This window comes from Camelus dromedarius, chromosome 8 (assembly GCF_036321535.1).
Source record: "Camelus dromedarius isolate mCamDro1 chromosome 8, mCamDro1.pat, whole genome shotgun sequence".
NCBI lineage: Eukaryota > Metazoa > Chordata > Mammalia > Artiodactyla > Camelidae > Camelus > Camelus dromedarius.
In genome coordinates this window covers 69,438,176-69,455,537 of record NC_087443.1, presented here as the reverse complement: position 1 = coordinate 69,455,537, position 17,362 = coordinate 69,438,176, and the positions used below count along the sequence as shown (strand labels likewise).

At 37.4% G+C, this 17,362-nt stretch overlaps 1 protein-coding gene across 2 annotated transcripts in view; it reads right to left on the bottom strand.

The window, feature by feature from the left end:
* Nucleotides 1-13,309, bottom strand: part of TRUB1 (TruB pseudouridine synthase family member 1) — a 31,701-nt gene extending 18,392 nt beyond the window's left edge. The window contains exons 1-3 of one of the 2 annotated variants that reach the window (XM_064488468.1): nt 12,991-13,309; nt 9,559-9,657; nt 2,553-2,608 (exon numbers count right to left, since the gene is read on the bottom strand). In XM_064488468.1, the coding sequence (XP_064344538.1) occupies nt 2,553-2,608; nt 9,559-9,657; nt 12,991-13,276 (441 nt within the window). In that variant the 5' untranslated portion in view covers nt 13,277-13,309. The remainder of the gene's footprint in view (nt 1-2,552; nt 2,609-9,558; nt 9,658-12,990) is intronic. The other variant, XM_010998515.3, reaches the window with a different exon arrangement.
* Between the last annotated feature and the right edge of the window lie 4,053 nt (nt 13,310-17,362).

Genomic DNA, 17,362 nt, shown 5'->3' with positions numbered 1-17,362 from the left:
TATATGGGTATATAGGGTCATGTTGTAAAATGAAATTCTTACTATGGGTCTTGGTCAAAAAATGTTTGAAAGTCATTGCATAAGGAGATTTCTAAGATTCCTTCCAGTGCTAAAAACAAAATCTGTTTTAAAAAATTCAAAATATGACAACAAATATATGTATGTATATGCATGACTGAGACACTGTCCTGTATACCAGAGACTGACACATTATAACTGACTGTACTTCAATTAAAAAAAATTTCATTAACAGTTTTTAACTACTTTTGATAGTGTACTCTTAAAGGGAAAATTTAAATAATTTAATTTTTATAAGTACATAATCTAAAATTAAAAGTGCAAGAAATACAAATAGATAACGAGATAATAATGCTTATTTTTGAAATATGAAACACCCAAGAACTAGGTTTCTATAATAAGATGCACCAGGGATTTTTTTTTTATTTACTTTACAGGCATCTGAGGATCAGTGATTTCACTGTATGACATTCAGCTTTTCGAGCTGAATACCAAAATGGTTTGTGATAAATAAAACTTAAGCCAGAGCCAACGATGTATTTACATTTCCAGCCATCATATTTCTGGAAATGTGCCTGGAATTTATGTGTAAAACCTTTCAGTATCATATAGTGTATTACATGCACTTGTGGTTTTGGAGGGAAGGGGTGGATAATGAACATTCCAATGAGCTCAATATAATTTATCTTGGGGAAAAAACCCAAACTCATTCCTTAATACAAATATATCTTCTTTGTTATTATTATAAAAGTGGACTTTTCATTGTAAAGATTTTGGAGAAGACAAAATAATATGAAAAAGAAAATAAAAATCATCCATAATCCAGCATCAAAGTAACCATTGTTTATATTTTAGAGTTAAGACACAAACATTAAGCAGCTGGCAAAAACCTGTGTCAGAAACAGATTCCAAGCTTCGTGTCAGTCTTTAAGTACAATGTTCAAATTTACTGTAAAACAGTCAAATCCCTCCATTCTAACACAATTTTTGTATTTTGTGATTTTTCAACATCAACATTTTGAAGATTGCAGAGCAAGCCACATGGAAATTTTTCCATTTTTCTAAGGTATTAAGATCCTTCCCAACCGCAAAACACAGGCTTTTATGCCAGTTGACAACTAAAATGGGATGTCAAAGGCAATATGTTCTCCAGAGCTTTTTATTTTAAGAAAAGCTTACTTAGACTACTGGCACTCAGAGTATGGCCCAAGGGCCAGTATTCACGACAGGAAAAGTTCAGAAAATGAAGGTATTTAGAAATTTATTTAGCAATTTGACGTTGCCATAACATTTTTTTTCCCGTAACATTTTAATTATATTTTACAAAAGTCGTCAGTCTGCAATGAAATGGTAAGTTTTTTAAATGGTCTTTGACTACATTTTTTTTTTAAAGAAACAGTTTAGACAAAATCACTTAACAAACTATTTATATCCCACTTAGAGCAAGGGTTTTAAAACAAAAAGTTTAGTCCAGGAATTTGCAGGAATTCTTCTCTACCTAGTGGCATATTAATCTTCTTTCTACAGGCATTTTCACTGGCCCCTGGCCCCAGCTATCATAACTAGCACCTACCTACTAATTAGACTACTGATATTATTTCTTTTAGAGCTGGAAGAGACTTTAGAGAGAATCAAATCATTTTTCCTAAGGAAAAATTGAGAGGCCAAGAGAGGGTAAACACTTTGACATCTAGACTTGTTTCAGAGCTCCTCCACCCTGCTATTTCACATGAGGGTCCTCACTCAGTGCCTGCCGCACAGGTTTGGAGCCTCTCCTGCCGCTGCATAACCCCTCCTCCCTCTCCTATCAAATGCCTCCAAAGGAGCATTTGGATTTGAACAGGCTATTCACATAGATGAATGATGTAACTTATCACCTTAAAGAAGCACCATTCTTTTACTTACTAAATATTTTGTAACCATTGAACAAAGCACATCTTTTGTTGGAAAGTGCATGGTTTACAAAATGATATTGTTTCTACAAAAATTCCAAGGTTTAAGAAAATCTTCCAACAGAATTTACGATCTGTAAGTTCCCTTTCCTCTAAGAAATACAATTATACAAAAAAAAAACCCCAAAATACAAATATTTTTAAAATACGAGCACTGCAAAATTTTTGCTTCTGTAAGTCAAATCTGTTTTTCAATCAATTTATAATCTCATAGACTAGATAAACAAGATTATACTGTATAGCAGAGGGAAATATATACAAGATCTTATGGTAGCTCACAGCGAAAAAGAATGCGACAATGAATATATGTATGTTCATGTATAACTGAAAAATTGTGCTCTACACTGGAAGTTGACACCACATTGTAAACTGACTATAATCAATTAAAAAAATGTTAAAAAAAAGGAATTTATAATCTCAATATTATGAATCTCAGATATCATGATTATAGACATTGTGATTATACTCAGGGTTGACACTCATTCATGCAATTTATACATTTTACTTTTTAATTCATAAAATCCAACATATAGGCCATTAAGAAAACATTCAAGAAAAACAGAACCATTTCAGTATTCTTACCTTGGACCCTGACAACATATTGGTCAACATTTTTGTTCCCTTTCCGATTCCAACCACTATAAATCAAAGAAAGAAATATTATATTTCTAATGTCATACATGAGACATTCTATTATAAAAAGTATGTTTTAAAAATTTGTTTTACGACATACATTGGTCATAATTTCCTGGTATACGTAATGTAAAGTTGGAAAGAGCACATGTCTAGCGTAATCTGAGGGCTCCTATGACTCCAATCAGTTGAGCTTGTCATGCAAGCAAGAAAATCTGAAAAGGAGGTGGGAGAGAGACTTTTTCTCAAAGTGTGAAACATAGTAAGAAATCTCAACCCAGACAGTTAGACAACAAAAAGTTTTGCAAAAAAATCTCAAAGGACTCACTGGAATTTTATACGAGCATCAGTGAAAACACTTGGTACAATTAATCATAGTATGATAAAGTCTTTGACAGAGTTCATTATTAAACAAAGCAAAAGCCATCATCATAACTAATGAACCATTTAAAGATGATTAGTGCCCAGCAGTACACAACCAAGAAAATGGAAACATAACAAATCAATGCAACACAAGGAAGAATACAGGGTAAAATGAGAGCCTGGAGAATTTATGTTCACATACCCCACGTACAACGTACAATGACCTTAAATATGTCTCCTTCATTTCAAACATTATCTTTATGACAACACATTTCACCAGGTGAGGCTGGGAGGATATAATCATTTCTTCCCTAACAGCAAGCAAATTTTTGTAAGACTTGAAGTATTTCTCGTCAATATATATATACAATTTTGTAAAAGAACACAATATAAACACCACAATTCAGAATTACAAGAAACAAAGAGAAATGATTTGGCCAGCTGAAAGAATTATCATGAATATTTATAGCAGATATCATTCATTGAGTTTACCATGTGTCAAATTCTACTCTAAATGCTTTCCATTCATTGCTCGTTTAATCCATAAATATTGTAAACCTGGCTGTTGTCTACCTCCTATCCTGTCCTCTTCCAATTCATACCATTTCACAACCATTTCTGAAAACCCACACTGCACTAGCCCTTCAGCAATCCTCAATAGGGTTCCAATGCCTTCATTACCAACTCCTTAGTGAAGTACTCCAAGTTCATCTTTTGAAACACCACATCTCACATCCCAACTGCTTCATAAAAACTACCCCAAACCCTCTCTAAGCTTCTACCATAGAGTCATATTGGTTCAAGGACTAACATTAATAAATTGTCTGCCTTCAGGATCTTCCACTGTGCGAGGTACTGCTCAAACGGTAGCAGCTGCTGCCGAGGCAAAACCTTGCACAATAATTACAAAGATTCAATTCAATTTTATTACATTCAAGAATCCCCAATCGATAGTTCTCAAGCAGCTACTATACACACAGTCCCAAGAAGAATACGTTTAATGGAACAGTACATTTCCTGACTTTGAAATAATCTCATGGGCCAAATCCAACGCAGAGAAGGGAAATCACAAGTGCTCAAAAAAAATGTTGCCTGAATTAATGAGTGAATAACATTGACTAACAATATGAAAGTACATGATGAAGTGTCAAAATGAACACAGATCTGAATAACTGCTGTAGGAGGTCAAAGGATGGAGCCCTCTAAACGGCTAGAGTCCAGAGAATGCTTCATCCAGGCATTTCAGAGTTTGACTTAGGTCTTAAAGGATATGTAGGATTTGAACATGCGGAAAAGACAGAAGCATATGCTAAAAAAGGAACAAACTGAAAAATTCTCAGGTACAAGGATGAGCACAGTGGGTTTATCAACCAGAGTGCACGGTGTCTTAAGAGCAGGCTGATGTGTCTGACTTTATCATGGCTGAAATGCCAGACTGATAATGATTTCTCTGCTAGCGAAGTGATCCAGAATGAAACAAGAAGGCACCTTAGAGTTATCCAGCTTAATTCTCTTATTTTATATCCGAGAAGACCAAGACCCATAGAAGTTAGGTGTCAGTGAAAGCAGAATTTTAGAAGACTAATACAGAAGCGTTATACAAAAAAATTAACTGGAGTTGGGACCCAGTCAACTAGCCACTTTTCATTCAAGGGATAGTTTATGGGACAGGATTTTTATTCAGCTTTTTCCCATTCAATCATTCAAAATTTTATTCAGTACTTATTACATAAGTACAGAAATAAATAAGACCTGGTTCCAGTGCTCAGTGAGTTAACAAAAACAAAGAACAGAATGAAGTTTTACATTAGCAGTATAAAAGAGCAAGTGGACAGGCTTCACATGGTGGAGATAGCATTTTAGCCAAATCTGGAAAGATCAGTAGGATTTCTACAACTAAAGAAGACAGAGATGAGCAGGGAAAGCATAAGCAAGCACGTAACAGTTTGAAAAAGTGTGCAGAAGAAGGAGGAATGGGTAACAGAGTTTTCCAAGTGCTATCTCACAATTACTGCTCTATCTCCCAAATTTTCTGTGCTCAGATGTTTCTTTTCTCTCTCTCTCTTTTTTTTTTTAGATTCCACATATGAGCGATCTCATATGGTATTTTTCTTTCTCTTTCTGGCTTACTTCACTTAGGATGACATTCTCCAGGAACATCCATGTTGCTGCAAATGGAGTTATGTTGTCAGTTTTTATGGCTGAATAATATTCCATTGTATAAATATACCACATCTTCTTTATCCAGTCATCTATTGATGGACATTTAGGCTGTTTCTATTCTCAAATTAAAAAGATAGACTTTATCTATGATGAGAGTCACTTTAGGATGGGCAAGGCCATTATGCATGTAATTTCAAAGCTTTCTGCAGTGGGAAGTTTCTATTGTCATTTACATAATTCTATAAGACACTTGCAATCACCTTGAATGACCAGTATCTTTTCACTTCCAGGAATCTATCTTAATAATCCAAAACAAGGAGAAAGTTTTACTCATAAAGGTGATCCTCACAAAGTCAGTCCTACTAACAAAACTCTGATAATAACCTCCAATGACCTCAAATATGGAAATGGTTAAATAAATTGTATTTTACTCATATGACATCACATGATGTTGCCATTAAAAATAATGTTTACTTCCCTCTTAGAATTGCCTTTGCTGCATCCCAAAAGTTTGGGGATTCTTGTGTTTCCATTTCATCTGTCTCAAGATATTTTTTGATTTCTCTTTTGATTTCTTCTTTGACCCGTTGATTGTTCAGAATTGTATTGTTTAATATCCACTTTTCCTCCTGTAATTGATTTCTAGTTTCATACCATTGAGGTTGAAGAAAGATACTCGATATGACTTCAATACTTTAAACATATACTGTCAATCATATTTCAATAAAGTTAGAAAAAGAAAATATTATATTTACAAATTTTTTAATTAACATGAAAAAATGCTACACTATGATGTCAAGTTTAAAAAAAGGATTCAATGTACACACATACAGCAAAACAACTCAACTTAAAAATCTGCATAGACAAAAAGCTAGGAGGAAATGTAACAAACACATTAACAGTGATTATTGCTGGAAGGTGGAAAATGGATAATTTTTATTTTCAACTCTTTTTTGATATTTCCTAAATTTTCTCCTGTAATTTTCTAACCTCCGAAGTTAAAAAATAACTTCTAAAATGGTATACAAAAAACTTAGTTTCCATTTTAAGTGATTTACAATAAATGAGTATATTAGTTTCCTATTGCTGCTGTAACAAACTACAAAGTGTTTTAAAACAACACAGACTTATCTTACAGCTCTGGAGGTCAGAAGTCTGACGGGGGTTTTACTATGGTAAAAATCAACGTGTCAGCAAAACTGCATTCTTCTCCGGAGGCCGCTAGGGGAGAATCTTTCTCTAGAGCCTTCCCAGGGGAGTTTCTTTGCCTTTTCCAGCTTCTAAAGGCTACTCACCTTCCTTGGCTCATGAGCCCCTTCCTCACCAAGGCCAGCAATCACATCACTGCCACCTCTGCTTCCACTGCCACATCTCCTCTCACACACTTCTGCCTCCTCGTCCACTTTTAAAGACCCTTGTGACTACACTGGCCCCGCCAGGATTTTCCAGGATATCTCTTTATCTTAAAGTCAGCTGATCAGCAACATTAATTCCACATGGAACTTTAATGCCCCCTTGTTATGTAACCTAACATATCCATAGGTCCTGGACATTAGGACAGGGACATCGTTAGGGGGTCCATTATTCTGCCTACCACAGGATTTATGAGAATTTTGCAAGCCCACTTTATAGAATTACATGTTTTATATAATATATTGTGTCATATCTAATAATTTTAATACTTGAATTAAAATATCTTAAAATGTGTTTAATATTTATGTATCATACAGGTTACTAGAATTATAAACCTGAATTTCAGGTATCTTAAACTGTCAGCTATTCTTAAATTTGTACCATTAATATTCCCCCCCAAAATAGCAAAAACAGTTTAAAGTGTTGAAAGTAAAAGTATATCTTTCTATACAAGGTCCAGTTTTGTAAAAACAAACAAAAAAACTTTTATAAAGCCCTTCAAAGGATATAGTATATATCTATATACTGTAACTATAGATATTTCAATAAATCTTCTGAGAATTATGGCAGATGTTATCCCTTTTTAAGAGGTAAAGAAGCTGAGATTCAGAGGTTACAGGATTTGCTCAGCATGCTGTGTACTTAATACATAAAACAGCCAGCACACAAACTCATGATGGTCAGAGCCCAGTATCTATTTCACCATAAAATAAAAATCAACTTCTCTTAACAGTCCCTAGAATTGCTAATCTAGACAACAAATATCCTTTATTCTGTGACTAAATACCTACTTTTTTTCCCCCACTTTATTCCTCAATGGAAATCACGGGTATTAGAAAAAAAATTAACAAACTTGACAAGTGAACACACCATGCCATCATAAAAGTACTTGTGTGATCAAATATAAACTAGCCTCCAAATAGAAAATTATTTACAATACAATTTCTTCCACTCATACAAATCTCAGCCAAATGCCACCCCTTCATACTAACATGGAAGCTTCAACAAGATCCGTTAGGTTTAAGGTAAAAAATACACTTATTTACTCACCTTGAATATCACTATTTTCTGCATGCCAATGAATAACAACCAACAGAAATTAATACAATTGGTCTATTCATAAACAAGCAGCACATTTTACCCTCTTTTTTCTTGTACTTATGGTGCTGTGCCTTAGAAAACAGAAGGTTATAACAAACAGGCTTCGACTCAAGGAGAGCTGAACTGGTAAGAGTCTTGAAGCCTCTTGCAGGACCAATAGCAAAGCATGCTGTGATTGGTAATTTCTGCGATGGATATGGGGAACAGGGAACAAAGGCGGGAGTGCCAGTTATCGGCCATCCCAGGTCAGGGCAGAGACTTTAGAATTGAGCAGAGTCAGGTTCAGCTCCTCATATATATGGGACCTCATATATAGTAAGTGCTCAATAAATGATTATCACTAATCAGTAATTAAGGCATCAGAACTTGCCTATTCAAGTTCTCTAATTCAGGAAAAGGATTTCCATGTGTTTTTTTTTTTCTTTATATTTTAACCTCACGTAAAGATGCTTTTGCCAACATGAGTCAAGTAAAATCTGTAATTTAGAAAATACGAAATCATACATTGCTTCTAATTTTCTTGAAAAATAGAATTTTATTCACCAATTTTATCATTTTCTAAATAAACCTTCATTTCCTCTGGATAGCTCAGATCAAGTTTGTTTTTGTTTATCTGTATCTAATTTTATCTCTAATAAAATAGATTACATACTGTAGCACAGTATTTTTCAAAGCATGAGTCACAATCCATTAGTGCAGCATGAAATCAATTTAATGGATTATGATCAACATTTTTTAAAAAAATGAGACAAAATAAAAAACACCAGAGCATATACAAGGTAAGTATTGTTTTATAGAAGTTTGTTCCTAGTATGTGGGGAAGGGGGAAATGGGAGAATCCCAACATATATATTTCTGTGACTACGGATACAGTTACAACAAAGTTTCTAAAAACATACTCCAGCCTGCAGATACACACTTTAGCAATCTATAAAAATAGACTTCAGAACTTCTATTGAAAGCAAAAAGAAAAAAAGTGAAAAAAAAAAAAAGAATAAATGACTTTTCTCCCCTCAGTCAATTCTATCAATTTTCCTCCACATGCAATAAAACACTCAACTAATGTTCCCAGGAGGAAGTGACTTCCTCTCAGGGACTACAAGGTTCACCTTCTCAAGAGAGCTAATGTCACAGATTAGGTTTGATATAGGCAGAAAAAAGCCATCTACCTTGTCAAAAGTCCCCAAGACTATCTCAAGCTGGAAGATTCATACATGGCTAAGATTTACCTCCAGGGACATCCTAATGTTACATAGCTGGGTCACAAGGAAAAAGACACTAGAGAAATCCAAGCTCAGGTTTCTTATTCTCTCTCTCTTCTATGAGGGGGGAAAACTGAGCACACTCTTTTCTCCAACAATCCAAAACAAAGTAACATGCATACAATGTTCCTGCTCAAGGGAACCCATTAGAAACTCAGCACTGTTAAGTTTTTATCGGAGGGGATAAGGATGGTCACCCAGGCCCCTTCTGCCTGCATGGTGGGACAAAACCCCAGACTCCAAGGTGGAAAGCAGGTATTTACCACAAACCACACTGGTCACACGGTCAAGGCACAGAAACCACCCTATCAGATGGGGAAGGGTGGGAACACTCCCAAAATTCAAGTTCCCAGATACAAGCAGGCCTTTCCAAAGACAGTGATTTCAGGCCTGCTGTGTTAACTCTTTTTTGCACATATACAAATCCTTTCTCAAAATCTATCCACACATAATAGTGGCTATTTCTAATAGCCTTCTATACCTTGTACCATTTAAGGGCTTCTTGAGAAGATGGCACTATAAATCCAGTAGGTCTGGAATATTCCAAAGCAGACAGAAAATGGAATGGCTTTTGTCAACTTTACCTGTTTTTAATCAGTATTTCTTTCTGATGTAAGTGACAGTCACACTGAACTCCCGTTCATGTCTCTTACCCAGGACGCCTCGGGCTGCGCTGTCTAGGGTCCCTCCATGCCCAATCTTCAAAGTCTGCTTTTTCCTCTTGGTCCATTCTGGAGAAGGCATTCCAGCTTCTGTAAGAGTAATTGAGATTAAAAAAAAAAAAAAAGGTAATTATCAAGACAAATGAAGTAGGATCTCCATAAATATAAGATGGGGGAGTGCGGATGGAGTATTCAAAACAAAAAGTATTGTACAAATTTAATATATATCAAGAGTATGACAACACTACTAGCAAAGAACAGATTTTAAAATGTACAGACACTCCTTAAATTATAAATAGTATTCCCAAATTAGTTGTCTAGAAACTAGAATTCATTTTCTAAGGGAAAAAAAATGTTTTAAAAGTAGGTAAATATCCAGGCTAAGCCACAAAGATCTAGTAAATTCCTGGCAGTAGTGGGTTGGTAGATAGAGAATGATGAAAAGAAGTTAGTGTTCACATAGGCAGCTAGTTTTAAAAGTCCTCAATTTCATTTCTCTTTTGTTTCCTGGTGTTCTTTGCTGGTACCTCCAGCATTGGCAGGACATCTCATACAGGATTCCTTCTAAGAACACTAAGTTCCCAAACCATCTGTATCTCCGTCCTCCTCTCCTAACCAAAACTCTCAATTCTTTAAAGAAGCTGATCTCAACAAAAGGTCATGTGGGAAGAGTTTAAGTTGCCTCTTATGCTCCAAAGCATCTAGATTTAAAAACATTAAAAAAAAAAAAAAGCCAACCTGGCCTATCTCATTTTCCACTTGTAAAGATAAAATGAAATAATGCTATCTGCATGTGCTTTGGAAACTCAGAGCACTATAACAATACATTGTTATCATTGTTATCATCATCATCACTGTTGTTGTCATCATGGCATATAACAATAACTGAGGGACTATTGGCCCCTGAATTTCCAATAAGAAGAAAGGAGCAGGTAACACTGTACTATCTGTACCCCTCCAAACCCATCCATCCCTCCTTACTACCACTGATACAGGGAAGCAGAAAACAGGAAAAGAAAATGAAAACAGAGGACAGAGAAAGGAAAGAGGGGAAGGCAAAGCAACAGGAGAAAAGCTAGGTTAAACGGCCAAAAGGATACGCTGGGTTATTCAGTCTCACCACATGATTACCACCCTGCTGAGTCAGCACCGTGGTGCTGATTACATACCGTGCTGGGAAGGGCCTGACTGGCCATTGTAACATAAACCCATAAGGCCAGGCCTAGGCTTCAAATCCTCACCTTCACTTGCAACCCACTGTGGATCTCAGATACATGGATTTATAGAAACATTTTGGGGAACACTTTGCATTTTTAACTTGACATTCCTTGGAATATGAAGGCCCAAATATTTACTGCCTTCCTTTTTCATCCAAATTTACCTCTTTCAAGTTTGTTTTCGGGGGGAGGTAATTAGGTTTATTTATGTATTTAGGTTATTTTAGAGGAGGTACTGGGAATTGAACCCAGGACCTTGTGCATGCTAAGCATGTGCTCTACCACTTGAGCTATACCTTCCCCCTTTCCTCTTTCAAGTTTGAAGACACACTGTCTCCACTATAATGGAATTTGGCTCACCCCACTAGTACCATTCATGGATGAATCTTTATTAAGATCTTTTCTAGCTATAACATTCTGATATGTTTTAGGCCTTGAAGGATTTAAAAAGACAAAGAAAAGCAGAGATTTTAGTATGACATTAACCAATGTAAGGAAAGGCAAGGAATGTCAGTAGAGGTCATGACATTGATTGTGGCCTGAATCAGCGGCTGTAGAACCTGGCTGGCATTAGAATGTTGTGCCCTGGAACCTGTATCTTTAAGAATGTTCCCAGGTAATTCTGACAGCCTGTTAGAATGACATTTGGGAAGCCCTGGTTTAGCTAACATAAATATAGAATACGCCAATCACCAGGAATATAGAAATGAAGAGTAATGAGGATGTCTACTTCCGAGTGAGTGGCTTCCAGCCAGAAGATGGCCCAGCAACAGTCTTGAAACAATCAATTTTAACTAAGTTTCAAGAAGGAATTTCAGTTCTTGGAAGTAGATTAACCAGAAGGCCAGGATATGGCTTTAATCTTATCAGAAACCTGTCTGTGAGAAAGAATGGCCATCATTACCTTGAGGATCTAAAAAGCCATAGTTTAGCTAACAAATCAGGCCAAATGAAAGCAATCCTATGAAGGAAACAACTCCATCATGACACCTCAAAGCTTGCTCCCGATGCAACTCCTTCCTTCAACAGCTCCTATATGACCCACCTTTACAGGTAACAAAGTATAATGAAAGTCTAACAAAAGAATGAGCAGATATAACACAGGAATTAGACATCTTCAAGAATGTACCTTTGCCTATAAACATTTGAAACTGCACTGTGTCAGTTCTAATAGTCTAAATTCCTATTAGACTATTCTGTTTCGTAATAAAAAGGGGGGCAGAGGGTAACGTTTGCCAGAGGCCACTAAACAAAGAAGAAATTTCCTGTACTGGTTTAATGGAAAAATAAGCCAGGGCCAAACTCTGGAGGGCCTTGAAAACCTAGTTTTATCTCCAAAGGCTGCAGAAATTACCACTATGAGCTCAGTTAAAAGAAGAGACAGTCTCTTTCATCTTCACAGATCTGGCTTACTGCAGGTGCCCAATAAATCTGAGGTCTCTTGACGCCACTGTATGAAATGACATCCTGGGCTAACGAACTGAGAGATCCTTCAGGTTTTTCTAATATTCTCCCAGTATACGTGAAGAAACAAACAAAAAGAACACTCTTAGAAGTGACCAAGTTATACTTAAGTGTTCCTCAAAAAGTGGTCCATAGACTACTTACACCAGAATCACCCAGAGCAACAGTTTAACAATGCAGTTTTCTAAAAATACCCCATACCCCCAGAATCACCATCTCTTGAGAGGGCAGAGATTAGGAATCTGCATTTGTACAAGTGCCTCTAAGTAATTCTTAGGCCCACTATGTGAAAACCACTGTGTTAAATCTTGGATAACTAAGTAATATCTGCATTTCCAAAGTATTTTTAGGAATGCAACTTTGTAAAGAGCCAGTGAGTGCTTCCTTTGGGTAGGGTTCATCTACGTGAGCCAAATAAAAGGTTCCTGAGGAATCAGGTTACAGAAAACTGGTCTGCATGCCCAAGAGCAGAGGTTTATTCGTGGATGTGTGGTTTCGAGGTGGGGCTGGTTGTTTTTCCCCGCCTCTTGAGAACGACAATTGCCAACTAGGCTACAGGAGTTCACGTCAGTACAAGCCCACGTGCGAGACGCCCCAGATTTCCGTTCAGAGCTAATACAGCGGTCACTCTCCCTTTCCCTTCTTGAGCTATGAGCGCGCAAAAAGCCCACAGTGCTCTCTCCGGCTTCCGCTCTCAAGGCGACCGCCTCGCCTAGGCCTGGTCCCCACCCGGCTGCAGTACCTGCCAGCAGCTTCTCCTTCAGCCGATTCAGCAGCTCGGCTGAAGTGGGCCCTTTGGGCTTGTGCACCGCGAACACGCCGCTCAGGGACAGCAGCTTAGTAGCCAACGCGGGCTTGGAGACCCTGGCTTCGGATCCGGTCCTGACCGCGGCCGCAACTGCCGCGGCTGCAGCCGTCGCTGAGGAGGTGGCGGCCGTTGCTGCAGCTGTTCCTGCACTTTCAGGAACTGGGACTGTGTCTGTTTTCAAAGATGACGACGACCCCACCGCCGCCTCAGCAGCTGCCATGCTTTTGTAGCTCAGACCAATTTTGTATCTTAGAGTCGCACGCTAATGACGCAACAAGGAGTGCGCCCGACATCTCCTTGTCTTCCCTCGCTTTGAAGCGGCGCGGGCGGGGTGGGCTCGCGAGGCCTTGTGGGAATTGTAGTCCGCGGCTTTCCCGCGTAGGCCGAGGCTCTGAGCTTTACCAGCGCTCTGACGGAGGAGTTTTTCTCCCATAATCCTATCTGCTTCTTAGGTGGGGTTAATTCAGCACAACAGGTGTAGTTTGGGGATGCTGAACCCTAACACCAAGCCTGTGTATATTTTCGTCGAGAAATCTCTCCACATCTCACCTGCCCGCCCCCTTCGAGATCTAAGAAGACCCAGCATCCAATTCGAAAACCTAAAATGCTGACCTTGGCTACAGCTTGTGAAGAACCATGGCTCCCGTGGTTCACTGATGCATCTAATTTACCGTGCTCTGGCAGTCATGGTTAGAGTTAAAATGCTCTTAAATGTAAGCTCTGTTGGAGCAAGGAACTTGTTTACCTTTTTCACTACTGTATCTTAGTGCCTCACACATAGTAGGTATTTACATAAATATTTGGGAGCAAATAAATGGGTACGAGTTCTTTAAACTCCCAAAAGAAACTAATAGGCCAAGCCAATGCTAAATTACATGGGCTTATTTTGATGCCCTTCACGCACTCCTTTCCAACTCCCACAACTCACATATAATTCTTAAGAATGCTAAGATATTTAATACTAACTCTTCTATGAATTGTATCCCTTAGTAACTCGTTGCTTAGGCATTATTGCTGTTAATAAAACTAAACTTTACTTTCGATCCGGGACCTCTCTAGAAGTTATTCACTCCCCACAAAATTCAGAAACACTCTTTTGATCGTGGCACAAGGCAAACTGGAGAAAAATTCTTCAATTTACTTATGCTCCAGATACATTAAATGGTATTACAAGTATTGTCAGGCAGATAAAGTTTACCTTCATTGTTTCTACACGTTTCCTTATAGCCACGTTTCCTCATCAGCCTTTTTTTCATATTGATGTCTAATATCCTAATGATGCTTCTTAGCTACTCAGAATCACCGATCATGGGATCCCATTTGAACTTGCCCCATTCATTCAAGAAGAACATGAAAGAACAATGTTTTAAATACAATAATTATTTCTTCCTATATTTCCACCCTTCCACATCTCAAGCAGATCATCAGACTCTAATTAAATCTTTGGGGTGCACAACAGTGTAAATGTACTTAATGGCACAGAACTGTACACTTAAAAATGGTTAAAATGAGAAATTTTGAGTTAGGTATACTATAACACAAAAAGAAAGGGGGAGATAAAAACAGCTGTGGAGAAGTGGGGAAGGAAGGGAATTTCTTTAGGGTGGAAAATGGGAATCGCTAAAAGAAAGTCATTTACTCTTGTGGCCTAATGCAAAAGCCTAAGCTAACTGAAAACATTATGTTCAGGGGTGCATTGGAGGCCTGAAGAGAAGAGAATTGTATTGAGAATAAGGGGAGAGAGACCTAAAGATTGACAGGTCCCATGATTAGTGGATACCTGAGCCTGCTTCACAATTTTTCCCTTTTCCAGGAAGATGGCATGACTTCAGAAAGGATGGCTACACCCTAAAGCATCCTTTATCCTCAGTAAGATTTCTGTGCTCTCCTCTTGGCATCGAAACAGAGAAGCAGGGACTTTAAGAGAATGTTTAAAGCAGGCTTGAACAATAATGACTTGGAGATTTGAGAGCCTTTTCCCAGTTGTCTAAACATCAATAAGCTTGCCTAATTCTGTTGTGACCCTGCGGTGGGGAAACTGGAGGGAGGGCATAACTAGGGGTGAAAAATATTGCTTCCTTTTGAATTTTCCACAAGCCCAGTGCAGAATCAGAGTTGATTTGATTAAATGAAAACAAACAAAAAGGCATTTCTGTACATTTTATTCCCATGATGCTAGGGAACAGCAAAATTAATTCTACTCTGCTATCAAATCTGTTTTCTTGGCATCAGAAGCACTAAACTCTAATATTCTAAGGTAACCAACATCTCCCACATTGGGCAAGCCTTGCACTTATAAGTTATCTTACTTAATTTATGTATGAGTTAGCATTCTCTGGTTGGGAGGAACAGAAACTGATTCAAATCAGCTTAGAATTTATCTCATAGATAGAGGGGAGTGGGTGCCAGTTCCCAGAAAAGCAGAGTGCTGGACATATAAAATGACAGATGTATATTCCCAATGTAGCCTATTTCATGTGGCCTCAAAATGTTTTTATCTCCATTTTATGTATATGGGACTGAGGCAAAGAGAAAATAAGATTAGCTAATACTATGGAAGACTTCAACTTTCTAGACCAGCTTCCATGCTGTCCTCAACTACCCATGTGCCTCCAAGGGCTGTTAGTTAACAAGAATCAAAAATTGATAAGATTTCAGGCTTTATTCCAAATCTGTTGCTTGCCCCCTCTGTGGTTGAATCGCTGGGGCATTTCTCTGGTCCTTGCCATAGGCATGTAAGCCTGGAAGAGCTATTCTTATTTTTTTTTTTTCATCTTTAATCCTCAATTTGCACAGACATTAAGTAATTTGCCCAGTATCACAGAGCTAACCATGAGACAAGGCATAAAGCCAGGCCTTCCTAACACAAAGGTCACGATGTAACACTACACCATGTAGCTTTCTTTGACTTTGCATGCAAAGGAAGAAATTCAACTGAAGGCTACTACAATGTTCCGGATGAGACGGGTATTGTGTGGGCAGCAGGCACAATGAACCTAACCCAGAGTCATATCACAGGCAAAAATCAACTGGAGGTAAGGATACATTCCAAGCCATGGATTATAACATGGTCTACAACAATTTTAATGAAAATCTGAACTTCATAAGAAGTTACAATTTGGTATTTACTTGATTTCTATCAAATGCATCAGAAATATATATCATTTTTTAAAAATTATAGAACATCCCTTTATGATAGATGTCCTGACTCCTTCACGACTCATCTCGGTCTTATTTTCCTAAACGTTCACCTTCGCTGTATTACCTTCCTTGGTATAACTAAGCACTTACTATGTTTGGTCTTATTTAACACCTTGGTATTTCACAGCTTTTTCCCCCCAGAATTTTACATTTAGAAGAGCTATTCTTTACAAAGACTTCTCCAATTGTTGCTAATCTGTACAACTTTCTATAAACGATACAATCACAGAAAATAGTGCTTGATGAAGACTTACAGAACTTATAGTTCGAGTCCTTCATTTTAAAATCGAAGCACAAAGAGGTGCTCCTGATAAATCTGGGGATGCTCAAATCTATGCCATGGGCTTGATGAAAGCATAGATTTTTATGGTTTAGAGAAAAGATAGGCATGTTTCATTGCATGATGTTATTTTTTTCAGTAGCACACCTTTAATTTATTGACTTATGTAAAAAAAATTCATTGCATGAAATTTGAGAGAGCTGGAAAACTCTCAAAAAAAAAAAAAACCTGTTCTGTTTATGCCATTGAGAATTATCCTAATAGGGAAGAAAATGGTAAGATAATTAAAGAAGCCAGGAGTTTGTTGCACAAGGAATGCTGCTGTGAGCGAAAGTATCTAAAGGAAACATACTGTGTTTTCCTTGGAGGTGAACTTCTAAAGAAAGTTTTACTTTATAAGAAACAAATGTTTAATGTTTTAATTTTGGCCACACATTTATTTGGTTATTAGGAAAAAACAGTAGCAATAAAATAAAAATTTTAATTAGGCAAAGAATTTTTTTAAAGGAAGGGTAGATAATAAAAGATAAATACTAAAAAGTATCACAAATATGTAGGAGTAAGGCCAGAAAAGCCTTATTGGGAACGGGAAAAAAATCCAAGAAAATAAAGTAGAACTTTTAAAGAAGATTAAGAAAGAGATCTATTTACTGCTTGAGGCCAATAGAATGATAAAGGCCAAGCAAAGCTCCTACTTTGCCTGTCTTCTCTGCCAAGGAGAATGACTTTTGGATGAAAATGAAAAGAGTAAACAATTGATAAGAGGAGAATTATGGTCATGATGGGTGAAAAGACTGGAAGGAGGACATCTGTACACTAACTGAC